The following is a 25,704-nucleotide window of genomic DNA, read 5'->3' as shown; positions in this document are numbered from 1 at the left end:
TTTTACTTTGGTGTTCCAAAGAGCACTTTAATTAACTTGCATGGAAACCACTGCGTAGTTTCGCGTAGGATAATGCAATTTCCCGTACGGTGAAGGAAGTAGCTTCAGCACTTAAGAGCATAAGTACAATACAAGGAACGGAGACGTTCGATTAAGTGGACTACTTGGGATGTTCTTCCACCTAAGTACGAGTAATACGGCTAATTAACGAATGTTACTTAATCAGTACTTGTTTAATGTTTATATCTAATTCCCTGCTCGCCAAAAAAGTTCCCTAGTTTTTTTTAGTCCCGTGTTAAAAATAACGCATGTTCCCCAACCCAATGGTCATTGGTTTGTGACGTGGATGCAATGGATTTTATGATACGGTATTTCATATATACTACTAATAATAAATATTAACAAAATTTAATTTTAAATGCTATTATATATTATTTTTGTTTACTGCAAATATATTATAATACTAGTTAATTGCATTTAGTGAAATAAAAAATTAGTAAATAGTAAAACACTAGACGCAAGCCAAGTTAGATGAATTGATCGATGAACAGAACACCGAAGCGGGGTTTTAGCTTGATTGATTTCGGGTGCAGAGACTTTAAAGCACGCATAAGCAGGAGTGGAAACGACGTCGTTGGTGGCGAGAAAGCGTGGGAAGTGGGGATACATATGGCCGATGTGGACGACGCTGTTGCTCCACTTCACTACCGGTTTTCTCCTCACCGGAACCGAGCTTCCTTATCAGAGCCACTGCTCCCACGTGTCCCATTAACCGTCTCCTCATCGTCGTTCTCGATGCTCTCAGGTACACACTATATGCGTCTTCATATATGGAATATGGATGATGTTCACAACTATTACCATTCATTAATCACGTTATGTTATGTGATTTGCGTTTCAGGTTTGATTTTGTTGCTCCCAGCACCTTCTTTGCAGGTTACCTATCTTGCCTGTTCTTCACTTGCCAAACGATTTTTTTTTTTTTTTTGTTAGTTACTGTGTTGGTTATGTTATGTGTTGTGTGACAGAATCAAAGCCGTGGATGGATAAGCGAGTTTTGAAGAACGTGGCATCTACACGACCTTTGTCCGCCAGGATTTTCAAAGCCATTGCTGATCCTCCTACCACAAGTTTGCAGCGCTTGAAGGTCTAATTGATTTTTTTTTTCATGAAAGCATCATGTCACGGTTATCAGTTAGTGTTGCAACTTCCTCTGCTGCTAGATTGTTTTGAATGTGTATGAATTGGGGATTTGGCGTTTCATATCTTTAACTGGTAGCTTTTGATTTGATAGGGATTGACAACTGGCGGACTTCCAACTTTTGTGGATGTTGGTAATAGCTTCAGTGCACCGGCAATTGTGGAAGATAACTTCATAAATCAGGTACTTCTTTCTAGCTTCTTGCTTGTGATGTTTTCCATTTGAAATATTGGTTTACTACGTCACTTTCAAATTGAAACAAGTTCTTAATTAAGTTTCTGCTATCTGAATATATGTGTTTACTTACAGTTGGTTCAAAATGGGTAGAAAGTTGTTATGATGGGCGATGACACATGGACTCAGTTATTTCCTCATCATTTTGAAAGATCATATCCGTACCCTTCTTTCAATGTCAAAGATCTTCATACGGTAGGCCTTATGTCCTGTTAAGCCTGATTTTTTAGTAGTCTTTTAATGCCTGCAATATATGTAGAGTAGGGTTGGCTTTACTCTTTTCGTTTGGTCCATCAATTCAATTTCTATGACATATTGCTGTTTATTTTCTAGGTTGACAATGGATGCATAGAGCACCTATTACTATCCCTATACGAAGAAGATTGGGATGTTCTTATTGCGCATTTTCTTGGAGTGGTATGCTTGATTGTAGTTCACACTATTCAGCTAATAATCCTAATATTTGCATTCTATGCCCTCTTACTCCTATTCTCATTCTGCACCATTATGATAAGTAATTTTTGCTTTGTTCTGTATGGTATTCTGCTTGGTTCAGGACCACGCAGGACATATATTTGGTGTGGACTCCACCCCAATGATAGAAAAGTTGGAGCAGTACAATACCATTTTAGAGGTAAGTTTCTGTAATTCTTGATCTTACAAAATTTGTGGTAACTTTGTATTCATGTTTTTACCCAATTTAGTTGGATTAGTATTTGCCTATTTGGTGATTTCCATGAGTTAATAGGCAAACTAACCTAAATTCTTTTAGAGAGTTATTTAAGTTCTGGAAAATCAGTCTGGACCTGGGAGCTCACATGAAAATACTATGCTTGTGGTCATGGGTGACCATGGACAAACCCTAAATGGTGATCATGGTGGTGGGAGTGCTGAAGAGGTCTGTACAACACCTATTGTGTCTTTTCATTTGCTTTTTTTTTTTCATTTATATATTTTTTCCCCAATTGACTTATGATATTTATGATGACATCATGCAGGTGGAAACTGCCATTTTTGCCATGAGTTTTAAGAAGCCTCTTTCTTTTGTGCCCCCGGAATTTGATTCTTGTTCTTGTCAACTGGATCTGGTATTTATTATCCCTTTTGAAGTTTATACATACATAGACAATAAACATGTTGGTGTCTTTAAGTTTCTTTTATATCTCTTTCCAAATTCTAACAATCTTTTACTTCCTCTTGCACACGCTCATTACCTCTAGTGCTAGAAAATTCAAGAAATAGTTTTAGAGAATTGGGAGTGGTAGAATAAGTTTCTTTTAATATCACTTATATTTCAAGTTTTTACTATTTTAAGGGCAAACAAGAAGCATGGTGTAATGTTCTCATCATCTGGAGATTCTTACATTATCACTGGCTCAATTTTCACAATTTTCTTACTGGGCATTTGTGCATGCAGTTTCCTTTCAAACAGTTCTATCTGTAAGTGTGAAGTATTTTTTTTCACATACATTCCACTTAGGTTGTCAAGGATGTTTTACATAGTCATTGTGTTTTTCACTCAATTTTTTTTGTCAGTGGTGGAATGGAAAGTATCAAATTTTCTTTTGAGCACATCTGGAATTGTGACATTACACCAATCAGTTATCCAGGGGAAGCTGCTAATAGAAGTATGTATTTTGTTTATTTTTTTTCTTCTTTGTCTAAAAGCTTAGTATTATATGTTAACTTCCTTACATTCTAAGGCATGTGTGCCAATAGAAGTTTTGTTGAAATTCTAATTAAATGGCTCTTGAACTTGATTATCATTTCTTCAGAGCATTGGGTTCCTTATTTTGAGCACTTTGTGCCGATTTGCAATTGAAGTTGGGCTGTCCAAGCAGGCTGCCACATCTGCTTTCATGAAAGACTTTACCTCATGGATCATCAACATAGCCTCAGGTTTACCTGTATGGGACTATGCAGCTGAAGTTATACCAATGGTAGTTCTGATTCTGCTGGCAGCTTGGCTTTACAAGGCCGCCAGTGGCAGCTTCTTTGATTGGCCATGGAAGTATGTTATACTGGGCACTATCTTGAGTTATATGCTAATAATTGTGCATTGGATCACTGACAGTGGTGGATTTGGTGGTGCATTGATGCCTCAAAGCATTGGAAGAAGTTATATACCTAGAATCATTTAAGCTATTGCTTTGGGACAGTTGTTATTATTGGCATTTGGACAATTATTTAAGAATAGTAGTTTAGATTGCAAGACAATTTTAGTTGCAAAAACAATGGCCATATTACTGTGTGGAGTTCAACTGTCATTCTTCTTTCAGGAAAACAGGGTCCCATGGTTGCTTTTGCATCCATAGTTGGAGGTGCTCTTTCTTTTTGTGCTCTTATGTTGTATAAATTGGCTATATCTTGCTGCATGATTCTTCAAATACATCTTTGTCATGGCTTTACTTATGCTGCTAATATTTGTAGATTAGCAATGGGTATTGCCATTTATTTGTCAATTTCATGAGCATGGAGCTGCATTCTCTTTAGTGAATAAATGTTTTATTTTCTATGTATTCCAAGTTATTTTATTGCGAAGTTTGTTAACATAGAAGGTGGTAAGGATGGACCTCTGAGAAATTTTTCTATTATGCAATGGAGCCTCTTTGCTACATGTCTCTTTTTCTGCAGTGGTCACTGGTATGCATGTAACTTTCAAGGTTTAATTTTTGGAGTTATAATTATCATTTTTTATAGGTTGTGTATGACTTTGCAACTTTCTCAGTCCTGCATTCCCTTGGTCTTATGATAGATTTTGAAAATTTTGATTTCAGGTGTGCATTTGATGGTCTCCGCTATGGTGCTGCATTTATAGGGTAAATAATTATTAGCATGCTTATATAACAAACATTTGAGCTACTAGTTAGACCAGATATTGGAACTATTAAACAAATGTGACCATTACAATCAGCCCTATATTAAATTTGTTTTTATTGGAGAAATCGGTCATTGGCTTTTAAAGGTTTTTTTTTTTTTTTTTCTGTCATTACTATTACTGTTCAATTGGTAAATCAAATCATTGAGACATTGGTTAATTTTCAGGTTTGAAGAATTTGTGCTTGTTCGCCAAGCAATCCTCCTTGCCATCCATACATTTGGTTTTTCTATCATCCTTCCAGTATTTGGACTCCCACTTCTTGTGGCAACCAAGTACCAGGCTAATCTCGGAAAGCATTTTATTTTCACACAATTGTCTCAAGTGAGTTTCCTCCATTTGTTAGTAGATCCACTAGTTGATCATTGAATGAATTGCTTGTTCAATGTAATAATGTTTTAGATAGATGTATACAACGTATGGGCTCATGACAGCAATTACAACTACTTTCACAATATTATGTGTCACAATTCAAAGGCGGCACCACCTGATGGTAAATTTGCTATCTCTTACTAAATATTATGTATTACAACTACTAATATTTTATGCTAGTACAGTTTGCTCAATGCTTAATAATTTTTGCAGGTTTGGGGTTTATTTGCTCCGAAGTTTGTTTATGATGTGTTCAATCTTATTCTTACGGATGTCTTGATTTGTTTGGCCTCAATTTACTATTTTGATTAAGGGAAGGATGACCCAGAACTGAAATCATCAGGCTGCTGAATAACATATGTATACTATGATCGATTTACTATTTTTCTTCTTCTTTAACTTATGTTTTTTGTGTTTTCTCATGATTTGAGCTTTCGCTGTTTAGTGTTTAACGTAGTGAAGCTGTGAAAGCATATGGGGGCATATTGTAGTCCTCCCCTTCCTGCTGCAGCGAATGTTGTTCACTAATTTTGTGATATAGAAAATTTTACAAATCCAAATGATTTTTTATCCGACCAACCAATGCTTTGTGATGATCTACTAGTTAGTAAAATAACTCACGACGGTCAATGCATGAACTTGACTATTTCTACAGACTTTTACTATAATATAGGAGTCAATACATGAACTTGACTATTTCTACAGACTTTAACTATAATAATATAGGGGGTGCAATCTGGTTGAGGTTTGGACGAATCCTTTTCAATACAATTACAAGTAATAAATTCTCTGCCCTGCTGTCAATTGCTTTTGATCTGTCTGGTGCCAATTACACTTTAGACTCGAACTAAGGCCACATTGACATCAACACTAGCAATGTCGTCAATCAGAGGCATGAATGGCGAGCTCAATTTCGACCAGGAATTTAACTATCAACCATTGCTTGTGAAGCATGGCACGTTCATTCGTATTCATTACCATGTTTGAGAATAATCATTCGAGTAGACATGCTTGTTGAAAGTTTAGTTACTATAGTTAACTCAACTTTCATGGTGGAACTTCTTAGTGGACACTTCCATTGCATATCTTGAATTTCAAGTTTAGGCGGAGATTCATTTAGCATGGGTCCCCCCCCCCAAAAAAAAAGGAGAGAGAATATGTAACAAGTAAAATATTAAAGGATTACTAGAAAGATAAAAAAGTTAGGACTTTTTTTTACCAGAACATGTCGTACCCAATGAGTTATGATCAGGAAGAAGACATGAGAAATGAAGCAAAAGGGCACGGGTTAGCGTCCTGCTGCTGCCATTGGTCCAATCATGGCGCGAAGGTTGGCATTATAGCATGATTGGCAGTTTGACACCATTATGTCAAGCATTCAACCTTTAATTCCAAGTTAATTTTAGCATGCCATCAAGTGCAAGGTTGTTAAAGCGTATCTTCTAGCTAATGGTTGTTCAGTGATTAGAATTATAACTTGAATTATGTTGCTTGAACTTAAAGAGAGCTCAATTTAGTCCGAGTTATGGAATGCCTTTGTTGTACTTTATTCATTTTAGTTAGCTAAAATCAATAATCCCCGAGCTTTTCCCCTCTTCCCTTTTTTTGCATGGATGTAAATATCAACTTCACCAACTCAAATTAGCATGTGTTTGATTTTCCATTAAGACGTAATTAGTTAGTACTTTTCCGTTTGGGAATTTGTGGTTGAGAAAAAACATTATGTTATCAGGAAGATAAGGAAGAAGAATCAAAGGCTCCTGGAGTTCAGAAAGCTCTAATGTCATTGGTTTTCAAGTCAGTATCAGCATTTTAGGAAATTAGGAAGTGACTTCAAGATATAATAATTAGCAGCCATGTTTATAATGTCAAAGACGTCTTGAAATTTGTTGGCTTACTGGTTTAATAATTGAAGGGGTGAAACATGAAAAAAAATAAATACAACTAGATTATACTGAAAGTTGGGAGAAGAGATTAAAAGATCCACTGTTCCTCAATAAAGATGGGAGCCTCGGATATTAACGATGTTGTTGGATCACTTTTGGTTTGTTTTGTCAACATTGAAGCATCTAGAGTTTGGTGCAGTTCATGGACGGACGATATTTTCAATCAAGCCTCATAATTTTCTTAGAGTGGAAACAGACTTGAGATTTGATTATTTTGAGGATTTCCCTTATATGCTTGTCTTTACCAACAAAGTCAATAGAACGTTTTGTCGTCTCTAGTTAGCCACCACCATGCATCTTTCTCATAAATTATGGTAAGTTTTTTACTATAGATTTTTATTTTTCCTTTTATTATTTTTTGAGGCCGGTTTAGCTTACCAAGTTGCCAACTATGAGCCAATGGAGACGTCCCTTCTTACAATGCATGACATGATTTATTAGCATACTTTCCGTGTCATCCTTGTCATGAAAGCAACTCGGTGATCATTATAAAGTATATCTTTTCACACGGATATATTGCACTGCAACCAAAATTAACTCTCCTTCCTACTTCTCTCTAAGACCTTGCGGCTTTCTAGCTGTGGCATTCCTCAGCCATGGTAGCTATCTCCACATTGTGTGCAAAGTTTCAGTGTTAAGACTTAATTTAGCCATGTGAACTCACAATTTTATGGTTCTTATTAATATCTGTTTATCTTTGAGGCATGCAAATAGTTCAAAAATGATTCTGCATTCCCATTCATTTGCTTAAATGTCTTTTTACAATGTAGGATTTGAAAGCTGAGGCTGAGGCTGAGGCTAACGTTGGAGATGTTGAGTACCAAGCAAGGAAGACTCCGAGACAAGGAGGATATAGAGCCACATATTTCATCTTTGGTGAGTAAATTATATATGTTCCCCTCACTAACAATTATTTTACCTACTTTTTTCTTCTATTTGGTGGAATAGTCTGTTCAACGAAGGCAAATTCATTGGTTTTAACTGCAGCAATGATGTTGCTGGATAACATTGGCTTTGTGGCCAACATGGTAAGCTTGGTTTTATATTTCATGAACGTCATGCATTTTGACTACTCTGGATCGGCAACCACCACCACAAACTTGTTGGGTACTGCTTTCTTGCTGACGATCGTTGGAGGGTTTATTTCTGATACGTACATGAATCGTCTCAACACTTGCATCCTCTTTGGCATCATCCAGTTGTTGGTAAAGTATAAACAACTGAGCTGATTAATGTTAATTGAAGGGTTAAAACTTAAGTCTGTGCTAATTGAAATAACTAGCATACAAGAAATAATCACAGTTGTTTGCTGATTTTTTATGGCTGTATATGGTGATGCAATTATTCTTAATTTATGTAAGATATAATACAAGTAAGATACATATCTAGATATGTATAAAAATTCATAAAACATAATAAATATATAATTGCAGTTCTGCATATCTAAATTAAGAATATGCTTGTTGGACATAACTAAAAACAAAATAGAAATTGGAATAATATCAATCTCATTCCTTTCTTGATATCATCCATAAAGAGGACAATTTCTATTTTTGGTTCATCAAGGGACAATGCTTCTATGTTTTTACTAAATTTCTATCAGTAAATTATCCAAGAGTGTTGGTATTAAATACAGATACATATTTGTGAAGTAAATGAAAGTAGTAGCAGTGCTTCACAGCTGCTGATAGTTGAACACAGACACGTAGACACACAAAAGTGGAAGTAATTTTTCCTCATTGTCTTGATCTTGATAATTTTGAATTTCAGGGATATTCCCTACTTGTGATTCAATCCCACGACAAGACACTTCAGCCTGATCCATGTTTAAAATCAACATGTGTGCATGGCACTAAAGCTTTGCTGTTTTACGCTTCAATATACTTGCTGGCACTTGGTGGTGGTGGAATCAGAGGCTGTGTACCTGCTCTTGGAGCCGATCAATTTGATGAAAAGAAACCAAAAGAGCACGCGCAACTAGCCAGTTTCTTCAATTGGTTTTTGTTTAGCATTACAGTTGGGGCGAGCTTAGGAGTCACCTTTGTAGTTTATGTGAGCACGGAATCCCAATGGTACAAAGGTTTTATCATATCTATGTCATGTTCTGCTGTTGGTCTTATTTTCATTGCCTCGGGAAAGAGATTCTATCATGCCAGGGTGCCGGGAGAGAGTCCGTTGTTGAGGGTTTTACAGGTCTTTACCTTTCCCGTCCATGTTTTGTTTTTATTCAAGTTTATACTAGATTCATTTGAGATTGTTCTTGCAGGTGCTGGTGGTCACAGTAAGGAATTGGAGGGTGAAAGTACCCTTGGATTCTGATGAGTTGTATGAAATACAAAGTCATGAATCTAGTTTAAAGAAAAAACTCATCCCTCACACTAACCAATTCAGGTTGGACTTACTACTATACTTCCTCTAAATGGTTTCTTTTTAGTGCCTTTTGAAGTTATCCGAAGACACGATTTTGTTTAGATTTGTTGTTGTCTGTTTTCAGGTGTCAACAACATAAATATTTGTTATTTGGCTTTTCAAATCACTTAACATAACTCAGATAGTTTACATCTTTTCACTGCCACTGTATGAGAAAGTGTTATGTTCCAACTTTTTTTTTGTTTTACTAGTGTAAAACTTTTTTGGTTGGGTGATATTGTCAAATTCAAATTCTTAATTAAATTTTAGACAATGAATTACTTGAAATACATTGTTACTGAACAATGAACATTAGGAGGCATTTTCTAGCATACATATGCAAGAGAGACGCATGTTTCATACTTGTAGTTTTATGCATGGGCAGGGTTCTAGACAAAGCTGCTGTTCTACCTGAAGGCAATGAGGCAAGGAGATGGAAAGTCTGCACAGTGACACAAGTGGAGGAAGTGAAGATTCTGACAAGGATGATGCCTATTCTTCTAAGTACAATCATCATGAATACATCTTTAGCCCAATTACAAACCTTCTCCATCCAACAAGGTACCTTAATGAACACATACATTGGCAAACTGAACATCCCAGCAGCTTCCATTCCCATAATTCCATTAGTATTCATGACCCTTTTGATACCGGTTTACGAATTTGCTTTCATACCACTTGTCCGGAGAATCACTGGCCATCCGAATGGAATAACAGAACTACAAAGAGTTGGGGTTGGCCTTGTTTTGTCAGCAATCTCAATGGTCATAGCAGGGGTGATAGAGGTGAAAAGGAAGCATGAATTCAATGATCACAATCAGCACCGAATCAGCCTCTTTTGGCTCTCTTTCCACTATGCAATCTTTGGTATAGCTGACATGTTCACATTGGTGGGGTTGTTGGAGTTTTTCTACAAAGAAGCTCCTCAAGGCATGCGTTCACTTTCCACTTCGTTTTCCTTTCTTTCCTTGTCCATTGGTTACTACTTGAGCACTGTTTTTGTTGAGCTCATCAACTTGGTGACTAGTAAGATTGGCAAGAGCAAGAAAGGGTGGCTAGAGGGACGTGACTTGAACCGAAACCATGTTCAATTGTTCTACTGGTTTTTGGCTATACTCAGCCTGATTAACTTTCTCATTTATCTGATGTGTGCAAAATGGTACAAATACCAAAGTGTTGTACCATTTGATAAGGGAATGTTGCTCAAAGATCCACCTCCTCGTAATGATGAAAACGTGTACTCTACTAGTTTTGTATCCACGGTTCAAAACATTCCCCAGAATGAAGATAAATAAACCAGAAAAATCCACTCTCACGAGAAATTATTATATGGTCCAGAATCGCATTATTCCAACTTCCAACTGATCTACACATGACATGGAATTATATTTTTATCAGTTTGTTAAAAAGAATTAATAATGTGTCACGTGGAGATTGGTTAAGATTGTATAGAATAGACTATACAATAATTTATACCCACTGACCATCTTCATTATTGTACTTTGTTGTGATTCCTGAAACTGTATCTTTGAAAATATTCTTGTCAACCATTATGTATTTTGTAATATCAATTCAGATTATTTCGCGTTCAGATGGCAAATGAATTTAGGTGAGAACTAGATGGGATCTCGTGACAGTGTTCTATACTTTAAATATGATGGTGATAACTTGACAAAATAAAATATAAGTATATAACAGGATTCAATGGTATGATAAAGGATATTATATATTGAAATTATTGTAGTTATATGATACGCATTTTTTTTCATAACATTTTTATTATTATCATATAAATATTAATAAGATATCTTATTTTTTTCTCTTTTTTTATTATAAAATATTGTACATATATAGTTTTTCAAATTATTACGGGCTTTCTAGTGGACCTACCTCATTTTCTTTTTGGGCTTTGTAATGCAGAAGAGGAAAATATGTGGGCACTTTTTATTTATTATGTATTCCTCCTACCGCATTCATCGCCGATTGATTCATTAATTAATTCTAAGGTGGTCTGGCTAATGCTATTCACGTGACTTCAAATTAAAGCTTACCGGAAATTTTTTAAGAATAAGTTTTTGTGATTTTTTAAAAGCTATTTTTTAAATTATGAAAATAATTGATTGCTTTTAATCTAAGAAATTAATCGAATAGAATCTTTGCATTTAACAAAATGTAAGTTTTCGTATTTAATAGTTTTATTAAGGTTAGGTTTTTATTTTTTTCAAAACCAAGTTTATTACCCTATAAAATTTTTGTCCCATTATTTACCTGGGTTTCTGAAAAAGTTAACATAATAACATACCTAGCCATCCAGTTAAAAGAAAACCATATACGTAGAGACGCAGTTCCTTACATTTTTTCTAAAAAAATAATTATAAGAAAAATGATGCATGGAGATAAACAACGATTGAATCATTGTCTTCTCATCTTTAAAGTTTAATTATGAAGGATAAGCATTATTAAAGCTTCATCAAAATTAACTTATTTTTGTACCATAAAAAATTAACTTATTTGATTAATTAATAAACTTCAAATATTATTTTAATTAAAAAATATAAATAAAAAAGTTAAGATAAACTTGTGTTTCATTTAATATTAAAATATTTATGATATAAAAACATATAATATTAAAAAAATGAATCTGTTTATAAAAAGTTTATCTCATGATTACAAAGATTGAAACCTGGAAAGTAGATGAAGTGGTCACTAGAGGCAGAGTTGTATTATGGTATTAGTATATTAGTTACGAGGTCACAATCACAGAATGAATGAGTATGGTTCAGTTATTTGTTGGGTTAAAAATGGTAGCAATTCAATTCCTTATCCCTCCTTAATATATCTTCGTCCCGTTCGATACCTGATATGCTTGAATTTATTGTGTCATTCCCGTACCCGTCGTATCGGATCGGATATCTCCAATCCTGTTACATACATCATTTAGAAAAATATTTTTTTAAAAAAAAATATTAAAAATTTGATTTTAGAAAAAAATAAATTGATTGTTAAACATTTATTTTTAACTATTTATATATCAATAAATTTATTATAACGCCTGTGTCTACATAAATAGTTAAGAAAATAATATTAAATTATGTAAAAATTTTAAAATAAAATTAACTAGTAATAAAAATTATATGCCTTTTAATTAAATTATGCAAAAATTCTAAAGATTTTAAGTGGCGGGACGGGTTCAGGGTCGGGATGGGTCTAGTAATCTCATACCTGTACCCGTACCCGATTTCTGGTTATCAGGAAAAATCTGAACCCGAATCCATACCCAATCAACTTACGTATCGAGCAGGTACCCACGAGTACGGATTTTCTTGACATTGACGGTGAAGAATGAAGACATTCTGTCCCAATCATCAGAACTCATGCTTTCTGCCTTCTTTGTGAAATTTCAATGTATGCTTATATATATGTTTCATGAATTATTTACATCTATTCTCTCTCACACACACATAATAATCAATCTATATTCAACAATGCTTGCACTATTATTTATATATAAATAAATGTCTATAAATAAATTTATAAAATTAGTGCCACATTTCCCGGCTAACGAACCCTTTTGTTTAACTTAAAAAATAACTTTAGAAAGAAAGAAAACATTTTTTAAAAAAATATTTTTAAAAAATAAATAGAATTTACTTCTGAAAAAAACACTACTTATTTTAAAAAAATTAAACAAACACAAAAAATGATTCACTTTATTAAAAAAAATTATAAAAAAAGCTGGGAATGTTTTTCCATTCTACTACTTTTTTACAACCACAAAATATACACAGTACAGATGCATAAAAGGTATGTGGTCATACTAAAAAAATACAAAGAAAATAAAGAAAAATGATATAGAAGTAGAAAAACAGATTTGATAAAAGAAAAGAAGTAGAAGATATAAAAAAAATTTAATGAGAAGAAACAAACTAATATTTGATAAAAAAAATATGAGTTTAATTTTTACCATCAATCTGAAAATTTTATTAATAGATAATTTATAAATATCTGTAAGTGATTATTAAGCCGTAATACATATTTTAGTATGTCTTATTGGTGAGCTCCGAACACTTAAACTTTCCTTAATAAAAAAAGTAGAAGATAGAATAATTTAATTTTTATAAGTTGTGAACTAGTGATTTTGGAGTTGGATTTTGCACAACCCATGAGAGACAGAGGGCCCAGAGTTTGAAGAGTGTGAGAGTGATGGGAGTGAGGTACAGCTCTGCCTAGCCTCCTCCTCTTATATTTCATGTCGGTGCCATTTTCCCCACATTACTTAACTTGCTATTGCCATTGCCATTCTAAGCTACAAGTTTACTTCCCCCACTCATTCATTATCCATCCTTTCATGTGATGCCATTATTTACTCTCTAAATACATTTCATTCCTGCTAGGACTTTGCTGTTTATCATTTGCATTTATTTTTTGTTGGTCCTCAAAAAAGTGTCCCCCTTTCTATGTATTCTATCTTCCCTTAAAGCCCCTCTGTGTTTTGTCACAGCTATTATTGCTGCTTTCAATAGTAATTTATTACCTAAGTAGAAAACTTGCTTATTTATCTTGTCATTGCCATTCTGTGATTCAAGTTTGACAATTTCACAGCCTTTGGAAGAAAAAAGCTTGCATTTTTTGTCCCCCCCAAAGGAATATACTTGCTCTCCAATCTCTTCTTTCCCTCCAACTTCACTCTCTTGAACTCTTCCTTTTCATGCTTTAAGTTAAATATTCTGCAACCCTTTTAGTTGCCATTGTGTGTTTCTGTTGGCAATGTGCCAAAGAAGCATGAGTGGTGGTGGCATGAAGCTGCTGAGGATGTTTGTGTTTGTGGGGTTGGTGATTGTGAAATGGGTGGAAGGCTTTGAGGATGCTAATGTGACAGACCTAGGCATGCAATATGTCAGTGGAAGAGGTTTCTACAGACCTTTGATGGTTGGTTTTACTCATATTAATGGTGCTGCTGCTAAAGGAGCTGGTATTCATTCCTTCTGCACATATGCCTAATTTCTTTGCACTAATTTCACCTTGTAGATGGAGCTTGTTTAAGTCATTTACTCTGATTTTAATGCCAGTTTACTGATTTGCTAGATCAAATAAATGATTTGCTGGAAATAGTTGTTTTGTTCATTTGGTGTCTGCTTTCAAAGCATATTTGTGGATACCAATTTATGACATTGTGCCTACTCTGCTCCTCCATGAACTAACCATCGAGAATGATGAAGTGCATTTTTTGTTTCTAAAATACAGCTATTAGTTACTTTTACTGGCTTTGATTGAGATCTGGAGATATGAATAATATGATATCTAATCAAACTTTTCTAGTTTACATTACTTTTGAGTGGGACCTTCTTTTAGAATTTAGGATCATTATGCAGTTGACAGCTGCAAAACACACAAAAAAAAGTTATCAGCTAATTGCTCATTATTACATAGCGTGATTTTTTGTTCTTTTGCACAGTCTGCCTGGATGGATCTTTACCGGGGTACCACTTCCACCGTGGATATGGTTCAGGATCAAACAGTTGGCTCATACAATTGGAGGTATGTGAGACTCCTGAACTTTGAACTAAGTTCACCAATGACGGGACACAATGGTTGTTTTCTTGTTACTAACTACAATCATCCCTTTCAGTTTTTTGGTTTCTGATGGCGTTACTGTGATGAGTGTGATGCACTGATTGGCTAGAATGGTTATGACAATGCAACTTGAAATTGACACCTAAGCACACTTAACTCTTTGTAGTTCAAGTTAATGACAAGTTGCATCCAATCTTCTCCTTCTTTCTTAACCAATATAGGTTGGTAAAGTTGGAAACAAAAAGGTTGCTCTGTTAAAATATATAATGTACTTGGAGAGAAATTGTAAAGAGATGTCAAGATCCTCTGGTGTTTGGTTTTATGACATGCAACTTATTTTTTTATCCTTACTTTACCCTTTCATGCAAGTAAACTATGCACCAATTGACAATCCACCTGTCAATCAATTACCTTTCTAAATCTTGTTGGATAATGTCCTTGGTGATGCATTAGATGTGATTATGGCGCTAGTCCTAACATAATTTGTAGTTGGAATTAGAAATTTCAACCAACACTCCTTCTAACCTACAAGGCTATATAGTTAGTCCTAACAGATTACCTTTTGGTTTATTTTCAATGTTGGGCCTGAGCAGTAAAATTTGGTATAAATATGGGGAAATTAAAACGTATATATCTGAAACACTTCCAAAAAGTGAAAAAGAAGAGAATATAGCCTTGAGCATTGAAATTCCGACTTTGTTTTAACATCCTGCAGATCTGTTTAGCCATAATAATTTCACTGAACCTTTTGGTTACAGGGAGGAGGCTGGTGTGGAACTGTAAAAAATTGTCTTTATAGTAAGAAAACACGTCATGGTTCATCATTTTTTATGGAAAAACAAATACCATTTATTGGGATATTGAGCAACAAAGCTGAGGAAAATCCAGGTTATAACTCTCAGCTCAACAGCATTGCTATTTCTCTTTTCTATTAAACACATACACATAAGATGTGTTTGCACCTGTTTATTCTTGTTACTCTTCATTTTAAATGAAAATTAAATTCATCTTTCTTTTGGATGATTATATTTTCAGATTTTTTCAGTTGGAATAGAATAAAAATCCGTTATTGTGACGGTGCATCATTTAGTGGGGACAGTCAAAATGCGGTAAGAGGGGATGCAAGTTCTTTTTCACCATTAACTTCCTGCAGAAGTCATAGATTCTGTTCCGTAGAATTTGTAAAATTCGTAAAATCTGCCTGTTGCTCATTTTAATTAAAAAAAATTCAAGTTGTCATTGTGTGAAGCTAAAGCTGCCCTTTCATTTTCCTATTCTCTTATCATATGATATTTATTTTTCCTAGTTATCCCTTACGGTGTGCTATTCGTTTTTTTTCCTCATGGTTTTAAACTGTCTTTTTATATTTATTCAAGCTATTCCTTTAATTCAACATTTGTATCAATTTATTTGATGCAAATTTGAATTTTATCAAATCAGGACTACTACTTCATTCTAGTGTTTATCTAAAAGTCTTATCTGTTTTATTTGGGTTGATGGTGAATGTGGTTGAACTAATACTGAAGTCATCATTGCTCCACAGGGAGCAGGGTTGTATTTCAGAGGGCAGCGCATTTGGCAAGCTGCTATGGAAGATTTAATGTCAAAAGGGATGCGCTATGCCAAACAGGTTTCCCTCTGGCCTCTGATAATTTCAGGAAAAAAAGAATTGTCTGCCTGATTTTTTTTATATCACCTATGTTTTTCTTTTTCAGGCTCTTCTATCTGGTTGTTCTGCGGGAGGTTTAGCTACTATTATACATTGTGATGAATTTCGGGAATTGTTTCCTAGAACCACAAGAGTAAAATGCTTAAGTGATGCTGGATTATTCCTTGATTCGTAAGCATTGTCCAATGAACTTTCAATTCGATTCTATTATTTATTGGATCTGTTCATAAATCTTGGTTCTGATCAGTTCATATAGTTTGAGACAAAATAATCATCTGGAATTGTATTATTTCAGTGTTGATGTTTCTGGTCGTCGCAGCTTAAGGAATTTGTTCGGAGGTGTGGTTACCTTGCAGGTCTTTTCTCATTTGAATACTTTTTGTTGCTGTCATCTATTTCTATTTAGTAATAGATATTGTAAAATGTCGTGAACTAGGCTCAAGCAATCAATTGGCTCAGGATTGAACCCCAAATTATCACAAATTATAATTACAGTTAAGAGGCTGTCACAAATTACTTGTTGAAAAGCATCTTTGATGCCTTAACAACAACAAAAATTAATAGATGCAACTTTTCATGGCAGGGAGTGCAAAGAAGTCTTCCAAGGAGTTGTACTAGTCGCCTCAATCCAATTTTGGTAACTACCATTACTGTCATTCAAGATTGTAAAATTATTCTACTATAATCAAATTATAATTTTGTTGCTTCACAGGAGATATATTTTTGAAAATGGGCACAATATTTAGATGGAATATTAGTATTGTTATTATTAATTTTTTTTCCAGTTCAGTAGCGTCTCATAATATTTTTCTTTTTACTTTTTGGTATTCTATTCTCAGTGCTATTTTCCTCAGCACTTAATTGCTGGTGTCAGGACACCACTGTTTCTTCTCAATGCAGCTTATGATACTTGGCAGGTAAATTCCTTCCACCATTTCCCTTATAGTTTGTTCATTATGAAGATGAAAACAGTAATCTTTTTGAAATCAATGAATCCTGCTAAGTTCTAATTTCACCTGGTTTAGGGAGAGCACATCTTAAGTCTTTTTACTATGCTGTTGTTCCTTTAAGTCAATAATCATCATCCTATGTCTTTCACATTGTGAATTTATCCCATGAAAAAAAATTATTGTTTATTTGATAGCAAACTCTCGTCAGCTAGCTTATTATCACTTGTAGAGTATATGGTTATTGTGGATGATGACTTCAGAGCATGGAATTTCATGTCGCATGTTGTTGACCCTTGTTATATGTGGTGAACATGCATCAGATTGCTGGCTTGAAGGACTAATAACCTAATATAGATGATTGCTTCCACTTTTTTCAGATTCAAGCGAGTCTTGCTCCACCATCTGCTGACTACCACTGGAACTGGTATGAATGCAGAAAAAATTATGCACGTTGCAGTGCACCACAGATACAGTATCTTCAAGGTAATTAGAGGTTTCAAGAGTTGTCTTTCGTTTTTACCTTTTTTGAGTTTTTCTGCCTCTAGAGTATTATTTTCATGATGTCAATTGTTCTCAATATGGTTACTAATTTGTGGCAATATCATCAACTTTGAATAAAGCAGGTTTCCGAAATCAGATGCTTAGATCTACAAGAGCCTTCTCACGGTCTTTTAAAAACGGGTTGTTCATAAATTCTTGTTTCGCCCATTGCCAATCAGAAAGACAGGATACATGGTTTGCTCGTGATTCCCCTCATATTGGAAATAGAGTACGTCTTTTCTAACTAATTCATTGTAAATAACTCATGTTTCTTTTATTAATTTTGAGGAAGACTTACACTTGAGTTGGTTCATTGGAGCAACAATTAAGAACTTAGGATTTGATCGACATGTTTAAAGTGAGGGAAGTGTGAAGTTATAGCTGTGGAAGTGTTGATTGGAAATCTATGGAGTAGATTTTTAACTTCTCCATAATATGTTACACAGTACACATACTTTATCACAATTTCAACCACTGATTAGCTAATTCATGTTCATTACTCTGCACTTTACCTTCTAAAGCATGGCCTCACTTTAGAGGAGTGAAATCTCAAAGAGTTATGTGTTACTACATTAAAGCTTAACTATTTAAATTAAGAGTAAAGGAAATGTTTCCTTCTTCAAACCAATCCCACAAAATAAAGGGACAAAAATCATTGTTTAAGGTTTGTGTTTCTTTTTCATTTTTTTGTTTGTATTTTGCTTGTAGCTGTAACTGTAAGGTTCCATCTCACCCTTCTAATGATTGTCTAAAAATACAAGCAGGGGATTGCGGAGTCTGTTGGGAACTGGTATTTTGATCGAGTTAGTGTCCAGGCCATTGGCTGCCCTTACCCTTGTGACAAAACATGCCATAATTTGGTATTTAAGAGATAGATCGCTCAAGTATCATCATTCTTTCAATAATTTTCTTCTGCTCCTACATTGCACATGTGATTGGGTTCTGAAAATGGAAAAGACATTGCCAGAAAAAGCTAGCTCCAATATAGCACTGAACCAGTTTATTGCCATAAATTATAATATTCATTCTTGTAAAACATTGGCTGAGCTTATTCAGTTTTCATTTAATTATTTTTTGCAAGTACATTCAGTTCCTGTCTCTGGAACTTTGAACCATGGACTGTAATCCAAAAGATTAAGTTTTGCTTTCTGTCTCTTCCCTTCTCATTACACATTATTGTACTTATGAGTTCAATCGATGAAACCACATTTCATCTTTTACTTTCTTTGAGATCAGTGTTTTTGTCAAGTGGTGATACTAGCTTTGTGAAAACTTAAATAATACAGCAGATCCTTAGTGCATGAAATTAGATGTAGTGCACGTACGGTTCATTACTACAATTCACCTTCTACCTTCTGGCATCGTGTTCTCTTTGATCTTGGTTGATATATATGCTTTTCTCTTTCACATATCCTTGTTTTGCATACTCTTTCATCCACTAGACAGCTTGTAACAGCTCAAGGCATGAAAAAAATGCTTAATCATGAAATTAATCCTTGCCTTAAGGTACTGCCTTTCACCTAAGAACTATGTGCTTATTGAATCTGAGGTCTCTCAACTGTTGAACTCCAAATGCCTATTTGAATTCATTAGTAAAGAAAGAAAAAAAGAGAGGGAAACTGAGCAATTTAATTTTAAAAATTACATATTTAATTAAATCTCAACCATTGAAACTTCTCTTTTTCAGAGCGCATCAATATTTTTCTGTACGCTTGAGAACTGCTTATTAGTATGAATTGATGATTAAAACTGTACATAGCAGACCCCATCTTTGTTTTCAGTCAAACATTTTTCATTTTCTAATTTTATATTTATTCAATAGTATAATATTGATACTTGTTTTCCTAAAAATAACAAATAAAATAGTTGTCAGGTTTTCTTTTTTCTTTTTCTTTTTAATTTTGGGACATAAGAGTAACTTTATAGGTGAAATCACTATAAGTTGTTTAAATGATTGTTTATAATTTGTTATGGATGTCGTGGTGACACTTTATTTTATACAATTTGAGTAACTTTCTTCCTTAGCGGCATAGATTTTAAAAACTCCCCAAAATAAGTCTCACAAATTATGCACATGTTTAATTCTTATTATTATTATTATTATTATTATATATTTTAATTTTAAAATAATAAAAACATAGAAAAGAAAAATTGACAGATTTTCAAATTTGCTAATTTTCAGATCTATTTCATTCCATATTTGCTGCCTAGTATGTCACCGTTGGTTTTCACCATACATGTTGGGAGGGTGGAATTTATTTATTTATATAAGAAATTGTTGCTTAATAATGCAATGATATCTTAGCATTGGCTATTGGTGCAATCTGTTTTAGTACGGCTACATAAATGTAAAACCATTGAATGAAGGTTAATTCTTTGTACTTATCTTTTTTTTTTCCACTTCACAACCTTTTTTGTTTTGGAAATTAGTTTCTGGAATTATATTTTATATTTTTAAATAATTTTTTGGAATGTAAATTCAAAGAAAAAAATGGGATACGAAGTTCGAAGTTCTTAATCACAAAAATAAAATAAGGGATCTTATTTATTAGTACAGAACACACCTCGTAAACACTTCTCTTTTGTAGCGGCGTGTGTCATCCATGTGCAAAGTGCAAATATACCTATCTAGTTCTAGCTGCCACCTTGTTTTATTAATTGGTAGTTCCTTATTAACTATTAACTACACCCGTGTCCTTCGATACGTGAACGTACTAAGCAAATAAGACTATTCTTATCTTCACAACCAAAACAAGAGAAAAAAAAAAGTGAAATGAAACGCGTTATACAACGGAAAGACATAAAAAATACCTATATTATAAATTTTGTTACAGAAAATTTTTTGAGTTGAAATATTATCATCCATAAAAAATTATAAAGATCCAATTCTCCATTTCTCCTGATCTCCTCTTCATGTTTTTTCAGCCATCGAGTTGTTTACTGTTATTTATTTATTTATAAAGAGGAGTTAACTGTTTAGAAATTAAACCATCTTCTCTGTTAAAAATTTATTATAAATTATAAAATCATGAAAACTCACACACTTTTATAATTTTAAATATTTATTTAAGATTATAATCAATTGTAGAAAGTGTGATAAAATAAATATGTTCTTGGCATTTTCACTAATTATGAATCAAAAGTAAAACCTCTTTATGAAAAGTGTAACATATATCAATATATTTAATTATTTTGATTATGCGAGACTTTGTCTTATTCTACACTAATTTCTTAGAGGTATCAACGACAACTTAATACTTTTTTTTGTTGAATACCTTAATACTACTTACTACTACTATTAACAAAGGATTAAATATGCTAATATAAATCTGAGATTTAGCTAATTTGTGTGCATGTACAGAGTTATCCAGCAAAGTCAGTTTCAAACTGAGGGGTCAAAAACGTTAGTATGGTTGAGGTTGTTATAGCGACTTCCACGTCTGGTGTCTGGCACTCTCAACATATCTTGGTCACATTTTAAACTGATCTAATTAATTAACAATTAACATATTTAAGGTAAATTAACATATATCTTGGTGATTCGTGATTCAAGAACCTAACTGTTTGTTTTTTTTTCTTTTACAGGAAATACAGTTTATTCAAGGCCTCACATTATTTTTTTTCCTTTCGATTTGGACCAAAAGGCTTTTATATTCATTCAATTAGGTTTTCCATAATATTTTTTATCTTATAACAAAATAGCTTTTGAGATTTTTAGATCGAGTCCCACACGAATCTCTAATACCCTCTGGAGGGATCAAGGATGAATCTTTTTCATTCCAAGTAAAAAGCATATCAGTCAAGAATTCTCTTCGCAATAATGTTTTTGAACGATCTGCGTTGCTTTTTCCCGTGTAACTAAAATTTCTCCACTATTGAACTCATGACTCATTTTCCTCACACAGTCTGTTCATAAAATCATTTAAGATACAAACATGTTTATTTGCATTGATTCAAAAAATAAAATAAGCGTAACTGCCTTTGTACGTGTAAGGAGATATGGAAAAAGTGTACGTTAGAACTTAGAATGATAATACTTTTACTTATTAAATAGACATAACAAAAGAAAGTGTCTATTTCTCCTAAGATCAAAATGTAAATGGAGTTTAAGGAAAATTACGGTGTCTCGATATAACAATTACAGTCTATTCATAGGAACAAGCTGATTTTTGAAAATTATCAATTTTCTGTAATAGAGGTTATTAACAAGATTAAGTTTCTTATGTATAGACAAGCGCACCTGTTGCATTTGTTTTACCATCTTAATATAGGTCTTCTTGTATTAGGGAGACTTTTGATTTTCTTTAACCGCGAGGTATGCCCCGTTTATTATTGTATCATTTTGGGTTTAATATAATTTACATTTTTTTCCAAAAAAAAATTCAAATGGAATTACCAATTATCTTCCAAGGTAAACTACAAATGGTTTAGTTAGTGAAAAACAAATCGCGTGGATAAGAATAATACTATAACACTGAAAAGAAAAAAAAGGCAAAATTTAGTAAACCACAACTGTAAGGAAAATATTAAGTGCACAATATATTATTACAATCAATCACTAGCTAGAAAATCACTTTTAGATGTAAAGAAGTATTATATTTGTCCTTTAAATTATAATTTATGAAAAGCAGTTGGCTGAAATCACTGTACACCAATGAAATGTTGACATGAACTCCACCAATTTCCATAAAATCACTCCATGTTTCCCCCACACGGAAAGCAATTCTTTCAAATTGACAAGTTCATTGACAAAAGACAAGCAAACATGGGTGCAATCAAATGTTTAATTTTCCACAAGACACATATATAACATAGAAGAAACAACGTCTGAGGCTCCATTGAGTCAAGAGATGGAATGCTTGCATATTTACTAATAGTGAAGCTTTTAGAAAATTGTCCACCACTACAATTTCAGCCATAATGTCAAGGTTTGGAGGGTCTTTGCAATGGAATTACAATATATTAGAATCACATAAGTCACATTTAGAGTTATAAAACTAGTTTAATGATTGAAGGAAAAATAAGAGAGAAAATTGTGATTCGAATTCCTCCTACTAATAAAAACTGATAAAGTAACATTTGATATTTGTGGATAAAAAATTATTAATTAATTTTTTTTACAATGTCAACAATTGTGATGAATTTTGACTACAGTTTAAAACTTTAGTCATAAGAGTCACTCACTGCCCTTGTGTTGCACAAAGTGAGAGAAAGATAGTTAAGCAAGTGACCTTTATTGGGTTTCATAAAATCCCAAGGTTGGAAACCAGTTTGGTATGGAAAGAAGACCATGTTGGTCATTAAGGGGAACAATTTTAATTAGATGTTAAGTAGGTTGATCTTTAGGGCCAACACAAAGGTGAAACTATTGGGGCTCAACGCACGAGGCCCACCTCTTCCTTTGACATACCCACCTCTTATTCCCATAGTGTGTCTGATCTTGTTTTGTATGTAACTTTTGAAAGAAAAGAGAAGAAAGGACGAGATGAAATCTACTACATGCTTAAGCCACACACAAAGTGCAATGTGACAAAAAAATGATGAAATAAATAATATATATATATATATATATATATATATATATATATATGGACAATTAAAGAAAAGAGGGAGATGTCCAACTAAAGCAACATTGGGGGAACAACCTTTTCTTTTACCCCTTGTTTTTAACAAACCGAATCTTAAATCTCTCTCTCTTTCCCTCCTTTCTTGAGGAATAATTTTGCTCCCTGGCTTCTAACTCCCACCCTCTTCCATATTTCATATGCAATTATGGTGATGCCAGTAGAAAAGTACTCCATATTCATGCTATAGAAATACACAATAGGAAGCATCAAGCAAGAAAGTTAGGCAGTACTATATACACAGATTCTCATCATAGTGGCATCTTCACATAATGAGAAAGTACCAAAAGGGAAAAGTGAAAAATGAAAGAAGAAAGTGTTCATCTATGCATGTATACATTCTCTCTAGGTCTAGCTATAGCTAGGTACTGTTTAATGTGCATGCTAACTAACAAATGGGGTTTGTCAGAATAGCTGATATTGCCAGCTGCCAACGACATTTCAAAAGGAAAAGTTAAATTAAGGGAAGATTCATTACACCCAACAACTCAACTAACAGATGAAATCAAATTACCAACGGAGTTAATTATGCAATGCAGCGAATCAGGCTTTAATTTTTTGCTGAGAGAAGTGTTCATATTCAATTTCAACTCGAACATGATTATTTGTTACCTGTGCAAAAAAGAAATATGAAATCGAATTGGTTAAGTACTATAACTAATTAGATCATGTTAAATAAACTCTAAACATGCAATATTACTAGCAATGCAAACACTTTTTTTATAAAAAGAATCTTTGTAGTTAGGTTTAAAGTAGAAGGAAGGGCTGATTATTGAGGGTTGAAGTTTTGATGAGAGTGGAAATTGCCATTGCAGGAAAATAGGAGTGGTAACGCTTTGCACATGTCTAGGCACATGCTTGTATATATGGGTTATATATACAGAGAAAGAGAAGTGAGTATTTGATTGCATGTTTCTTAAAGTTGGGCTTATGTCCTCGCTTTTGAGATAAGAATTGCTTAGTTCAATTCAGAAAAAGATGTGAAAAGAATCCAACGTATCAAAACTTGCCCAAATAAGATGGTAGACTATTTCTTACTTGCAAGCTTCAAATTGTGTCCCCCTCAACTTCCACTTGAGTTTCTTTTCCTCTTTACCTCATCATCGCTGCCTCATACACTTTTGGGCTTAAATAATCACTATTGTTAACGACTTCATCACGCCTACACGTAATATATATGATATAATATAATATTTGCTTCATCTCACAATTTGTTAAAATATATATGCATGCATCCATTTATTATTATTATTATTATTATTATTATTATTATTATTATTATTATTATTTGCCAATATAATTTGGATCGTGGAATTATAATTCAAATCTTTTAGTTTCACATGCCTTAGTAAAAAAAATGTTATTTGTTTTATACAATAGCAAATAAGAAATGTTAAGTGTTAGAATTATTTATTTCAATATAATATTTGCCACTAATGGTGTAATGCATATATTAATATATATTTTTGTCAAATAAAAATATATTAATGGAGAATAATTCAATATTAAACCAATAATATATAATGTTTTTAAGTAAAATTGGAACGGAAACCGAAAAAAATGAGAAGTAGAAGTCTAATAATTTAATAAACTTAATTTTAATGCACTATATTGTAAAACAAAGTTTTACATTTACAACTAATGATCTGTTAGTATATCATTTAATTAATTTAGCGCGCAGTAGTTCATCTGTTCATATATTTATAAAAATGGTTAATGCATTAAAATTGAACTTGTAGTTACAATTTGTTTTTATTGTTTAGCATCGGCCTAACATGAAATCAGTTAGTTGATCAAACTAAAATTTTCCGTAGTTCTTAACGAACCAAGCTCTGATGTGATAACTTGCAATGACTTTAACGAAAGATAATGAAATGTGTGGGGTTAGAAGTTGTCCTTAATTACTTAAGCTCATTAGGCTTACTTATAAAGCTTTTAGCTTGCTAGGTAGTATATATTTCGTGCATGATGATCATATATGTGAGAGAAGTATTAATTTATATATAATTATATCTAAGTTGGATCTCTTGATTTGTGATACTTTATTAGTGAATTATAGTCGCAATTAATTCGATGCTTTACATCAACACAAATTTTAGTTTGCAATGGAGAAGGTTCTCGAATTATTATTATTAGACTAAATTATAGATAATTGAGTCTTATCATGTTAAGTTAGCATATTTGCTTTATTTATTTAAGTGAAATGAAATGAGTCTATCTAGCTAGTCCAGAACACCTATATATGAAAATGAAACAAAAATCATATTTTGAGGTTTTATCCCAACTGACACGCTTGAGGATTAGACA

The 25,704-nt window shown here is 33.2% G+C and overlaps 3 protein-coding genes across 8 annotated transcripts; all 3 read left to right on the top strand.

Annotated features, from left to right (window-relative positions):
• Positions 1 to 492: 492 nt before the first annotated feature.
• LOC100779849 (uncharacterized) lies at positions 493 to 5,067 on the top strand. Its single transcript, XM_041011032.1, is given in 20 exon segments — positions 493 to 765; positions 767 to 805; positions 902 to 936; positions 1,029 to 1,147; positions 1,295 to 1,384; positions 1,511 to 1,630; positions 1,769 to 1,852; positions 1,992 to 2,069; positions 2,208 to 2,333; positions 2,434 to 2,505; positions 2,507 to 2,523; positions 2,751 to 2,875; positions 2,972 to 3,063; positions 3,211 to 3,573; positions 3,636 to 3,756; positions 3,991 to 4,078; positions 4,213 to 4,254; positions 4,481 to 4,637; positions 4,720 to 4,806; positions 4,899 to 5,067. Coding segments are annotated over 20 exon segments (2,043 nt in total). The 5' UTR covers positions 493 to 676; the 3' UTR covers positions 4,998 to 5,067.
• A 156-nt stretch (positions 5,068 to 5,223) lies between these two features.
• LOC121172620 (protein NRT1/ PTR FAMILY 4.5) lies at positions 5,224 to 10,631 on the top strand. Of its 6 annotated transcripts, none has more exons than XM_041011328.1 (6): positions 5,224 to 6,945; positions 7,402 to 7,507; positions 7,619 to 7,836; positions 8,402 to 8,824; positions 8,898 to 9,022; positions 9,426 to 10,631. In XM_041011328.1, the coding sequence occupies exons 1-6, from the start codon at positions 6,943 to 6,945 to the stop codon at positions 10,333 to 10,335; spliced, it is 1,785 nt and encodes a 594-aa protein (XP_040867262.1). In that variant the 5' UTR covers positions 5,224 to 6,942; the 3' UTR covers positions 10,336 to 10,631. The 6 variants fall into 6 exon arrangements, with proteins under 6 accessions (XP_040867262.1, XP_040867263.1, XP_040867260.1 ...); XM_041011326.1 differs by lacking the exon at positions 5,224 to 6,945 and adding an exon at positions 7,020 to 7,230; XM_041011327.1 differs by lacking the exon at positions 5,224 to 6,945 and adding an exon at positions 7,156 to 7,304.
• A 2,560-nt stretch (positions 10,632 to 13,191) lies between these two features.
• On the top strand, positions 13,192 to 18,922 carry LOC100791571 (pectin acetylesterase 10). The gene is made up of 12 exons (XM_003550960.5): positions 13,192 to 14,012; positions 14,496 to 14,578; positions 15,373 to 15,502; positions 15,650 to 15,723; positions 16,158 to 16,244; positions 16,330 to 16,454; positions 16,579 to 16,639; positions 16,867 to 16,920; positions 17,123 to 17,200; positions 17,611 to 17,716; positions 17,857 to 18,002; positions 18,538 to 18,922. The coding sequence occupies exons 1-12, from the start codon at positions 13,808 to 13,810 to the stop codon at positions 18,646 to 18,648; spliced, it is 1,260 nt and encodes a 419-aa protein (XP_003551008.1). The 5' UTR covers positions 13,192 to 13,807; the 3' UTR covers positions 18,649 to 18,922.
• Positions 18,923 to 25,704: the final 6,782 nt, after the last annotated feature.

This window comes from Glycine max, chromosome 17 (assembly GCF_000004515.6).
Source record: "Glycine max cultivar Williams 82 chromosome 17, Glycine_max_v4.0, whole genome shotgun sequence".
NCBI classification, from domain to species: domain Eukaryota; kingdom Viridiplantae; phylum Streptophyta; class Magnoliopsida; order Fabales; family Fabaceae; genus Glycine; species Glycine max.
The sequence above is the reverse complement of the archived record's forward strand: the minus strand, read 5'-3'. Positions and strand labels throughout refer to the sequence as shown.